The 4,242-nt window shown below is 40.0% G+C and overlaps 1 protein-coding gene across 4 annotated transcripts in view; it reads left to right on the top strand.

The window, feature by feature from the left end:
• The window catches only part of cacna1ha (calcium channel, voltage-dependent, T type, alpha 1H subunit a), a 294,694-nt gene that overhangs the window by 195,920 nt on the left and 94,532 nt on the right, over positions 1 to 4,242 (top strand). For all 4 annotated transcript variants that reach the window (XM_043711241.1, XM_043711238.1, XM_043711240.1 and 1 more), the window contains exon 15: positions 1,856 to 2,305. In XM_043711241.1, the coding sequence (XP_043567176.1) occupies positions 1,856 to 2,305 (450 nt within the window). The remainder of the gene's footprint in view (positions 1 to 1,855; positions 2,306 to 4,242) is intronic.

The following is a 4,242-nucleotide window of genomic DNA, read 5'->3' as shown; positions in this document are numbered from 1 at the left end:
TGTCTTGATGCAACTTCCTTTGTGTGTGTTGGGGTGGTTGCTTTCGTAGTTTAGGACTTGGTCTGTGTGCGGCTTTCCTGTATACCTTTGTGGTGAATTCTGTACCATCACATCTAGGAATGGGAGTTGGTTGTCCTTTTTTTCCTCTCTAGTGAATCGGATTCCTGTGAGTGTGGCGTTGATGATCCAGTCTGTGTTCTCTATTTCTGTGTTTTTAATGATTACAAAGAACACAATACGTATAGCATGATGAACTAAAAAAGTCAACTGTTGTTATCTAACAGAATTGAAGGTAAAATATTTCGGCTAGGCCAGGACTAAAACTGATTTTGTTTTAATTGTCAGAAGTGACACGACACCCAGTTATAGTCCATCAGGTTTATTTGAAATCACAAGCTTTTGGAACATTGCTCCTTCATCAGGTGAAGTGAGGAGAGACACGCAGGCACAAAATTTATGATCAGATAGATCAAAAGATGTACATATGGTGTGAATGGAGTGTCAACACGCTGAATAATAAGTCTCTGCATGTGATCAAGAGTGTCAAGTGGTGTGAGTGAAGTGTTAACAGCTGAATAGCAAGTGAAGGGATGGCCCATTATCTGATTAATTAAGGCAGAGAGATAATTACAAAAATTTAAAGATAAGATGGTGCTGGAGACAAGTCAAATGACTGGAATAACATGATAGGTTATTGCTGAGGTACATGCTGAGCGTCTAACCAAAGTAACAAATAATCCAAAACTGTTAATAGTCAGGAGGTTATCCCAAAACTTTTGTGTGCAGTCACTGAGTACAGTAGCAATGTACAGGTGATAAATAGCTAGGTTCCTTGGCTATTTTACTTGTTGATAAACATTCAGGTCATTCTTCTATAATGCAGGTTTTGTTAGCCTGAATTGGCCAAAATGCGATTGATGAATTGTGGGCATTGTTTGGATAATGCAAACTATCTACTGAACGGATATAACAATTTTCTGTTAGCGATCTTCTACAGCGTGATTTTCTGTAACAGTTTTCCATAGCACGATTTTCTATCGTGAGAGGTTGCTGAGGAAAACAACCGTCGCGTTATAGCAGAACGACCTATATGTATAATTGTCACAATGGAAGTATTTCTGACAATAGCAGATGAAGTGAAAGCTTAGCCATCCTCTTGCTATTGGCAACAAGAGTAAATGTTTATGTCAAGACACTGTTGGGTATGTTTTTTAACTCATGAATATTAGCAATATGACCTTTTTCAATTTGCATTCAAACACATTATACTTCCTCCAAATGTTTAAATGAAAAGAAAGACAGTGCTGTTGAAAGACAGTGCTGTTGAAAAGAAAGTATTGCCATACACTGGGACTAGAATGAAACACTGCCATGAGCTCGCCCAGTGACTGCGTGTGTAAGCACATCACCTTATAAGACATTGAACAGTGCGAATTAGAAAAGTTCCCGCTGTGATGATTGAGGTGTTCTCAGTCAGAATGACAATCTGGATATTAAAATCAGTTTGTATCCTCAGAATGGGAAGGAGGAAAATAATCAAAAGATTCCCCTCTCAGATCACAATTTATAAACCCCTATCTGTGGACAATCAATGAGGAAAGAAATAGACTAGACTTCTTACCATCCACAATTAAATGGCCTGATAAGACTTGGGGGCTGGCTCCCAAGACGTAAAGCTGTTGATGAGACACTGGTATATTGCCAAGGAAGAGAAAGGAATTTAGAGGTGGGTAGGAGATTCAGGAGAAGAGCAAAATAATCCATTTACCATATATAATGATCGAAATAATGGATTTGATAATTTCACAATTTTTGACTATCTTCTTCCTCTTCCATTGCTATTTATGTCTTCCAGTCCAGCATTCGCAGTTCACCTTGTGCCCCTTGGGGCACCAACAGTAATTGGGGTAGTCGCCGTTCAAGCTGGCATAGCCTTGGAAGGGCACCCAGCCTAAAAAGGAAGAATCAGTCGGATGAAAGGGAATCCCTGCTCTCGGGTGTAGGACATGAAAGTTGTGGTGAAGATGACGAATCGGAAGATGCAAAGTCTAGCAAAGCTGGCAGCCTCAGTGGATGCTCCTTGCACCATCGTGCAGAATCTTTCGATACCAAAGGATCCATAGACTTGCCTGAGCTACTTCAAGTACCAGTAATGCGACATCCTGTGACCTTTAATCCTATGAGCACAATGCCTTGTGACTATCAAGATTGCAATGGCAAGTCCTTGCCTATTTCAAATGAGATCTTTCCTCGAATGGATAATCTCAAAGATGATCCAAACGATTATGAAGATGAAATTGACAATGTAAGTTTAACAAATTTGATAACTCTTTGAAATTCGTGAAGCTATGTTCTGTTGACCATATCAAATCACTTTATGCCAATTGCAATTATTTTAAATGGGATAATGTTGTGTTGAAATAGTGGAGAAATTTTGTATAAATATATTAATGTGTCAATGTTACACAGAACAAGTTCAGATTTTCAATTCTTTTAATTTTTACTCAACACACCTATTGCTAACCCAGATAGATGTTTAATATTTTGACTAAACATCTCTATTTAAGTGAAGCTGAATTCAAATACCAAAATATCTGATGGAGGGAGATATCTATTTGAATATTTTCATACTGCATATTACCTTTGCAAAAAATATCCTGTTACATAGATCATTTAAAGAAGGTTAGTGTTGACTTAATTACTCAGATTTTCAAGTCAGTTGAAGGAAACTATTAATGCACATCACTAGTACAACGTTTTGTAAGCTGCGTACACAATATTAGCACAGGCTTCGAGCTCACAGATCACCTGCAGTAAAGTGTATGTTATTATACAGTCACTTTGGATTTGAGTGCTCAAGTTGAGCAATCCCCTGATTAGGCAATGCAAATATACTTCAATTAACATCTGCTTTCTCCTGTACCCTCAGCACATCACTGGGAATGCAGTAACAACTTAGATTAGATTACTTACATTGTGGAAACAGGCCCTTCGGCCCAACAAGTCCACATCGACCCGCCAAAGCGCAACCCACCAAGACCCATTCCCCTACATTTACCCCTTCACCTAACACTACGGGCAATTTAGCATGGCCAATTCACCAAACCTGCACATTTTTGGACTGTGGGAGGAAACCGGAGCACCCGGAGGAAACCCACGCAGACACGGGGAGAATGTGCAAACTCCACACAGACAGTTGCCTGAGGCAGGAATTGAACCCGGGTCTCTGGCACTGTGAGGTAGCAGTGCTAACCACTGTCCCACCGTGCACACACATATAATAGGAGGTGCCCAAATGGGCTATTTTGTTATTTGGGAAATTTGGAATGAAAAGACACCCTGTGTAATTGCTGGGGAAAATTTTGTTCACTCCTTAAACTAATTAGATGGGATGTTCTCAGAGGTAGGACCAGAAGCAAATTTTATGAGTTGTGCAGTGTATCATTTTGTCAACAGAGGCAGGTAGTCAGTTAGGACCACATGAGGGACTAACTCAAAACAATTTGCTAGTGCTAGGAATTTCCCAATATTGGACAGGCCCCACTATGTCTGAAGTCCAATAAGTACCAAGAGATAGCTTCAAAGTGACAAGCTCAGTTTTGCCTCCTTTACATTTTTCACCCCAAAATCCTCCCGATTTCCTTGATTGGATGGTGAACCTAAATCGGAGATTATTTATAAATTGACTGTCTCTGGGAAGTTTGTGCTTTGAAATTGTCCCAGTGTCAGCAACTTGTATAAGATTCTGTCCAATAATTTGATTCTTCACCATGCATTTTCTGGCAACTTGGCAATTAGTCCCTTCAATATCATTAGTCCCACATTCATAGTCATAAACTTTCTACTCAGGATGCCTCTGTATTTGCTGATGAAAAAAAGCATAAAAGAGGATATTTTGTAATTAGTTCAACCTGTGTGTATAGATTAAGACACATACCATGATATGTCAAGGGAAATTTGCATTAGAGAACTATGAGTCACAATTGAGGCAAAATCTTAAATATCTTCAAGGAGAAAGTGAGGACTGCAGTTGCTAGAGATCAGAGCTGAAAATGTGTTGCTGGAAAAGCGCAGCAGGTCAGGCACCATCCAAGGAGCAAGAGAATCGACGTTTCGGGCATGAGCCCTTCTTCGGAATGAGGAAAGTGTGTCCAGCAGGTTAAGATAGGTAGGGAGGAGGGATTTGGGGGAGGGGCGTTGGAAATGCGATAGGTGGAAGGAGGTCAAGGTGAGGGTGATAGG

This window comes from Chiloscyllium plagiosum, chromosome 21 (genome assembly GCF_004010195.1).
Source record: "Chiloscyllium plagiosum isolate BGI_BamShark_2017 chromosome 21, ASM401019v2, whole genome shotgun sequence".
In the NCBI taxonomy this organism is placed as follows: domain Eukaryota; kingdom Metazoa; phylum Chordata; class Chondrichthyes; order Orectolobiformes; family Hemiscylliidae; genus Chiloscyllium; species Chiloscyllium plagiosum.
Note: the sequence above shows the minus strand (reverse complement) of the source record. Positions and strands in the feature narration are given on the sequence as shown.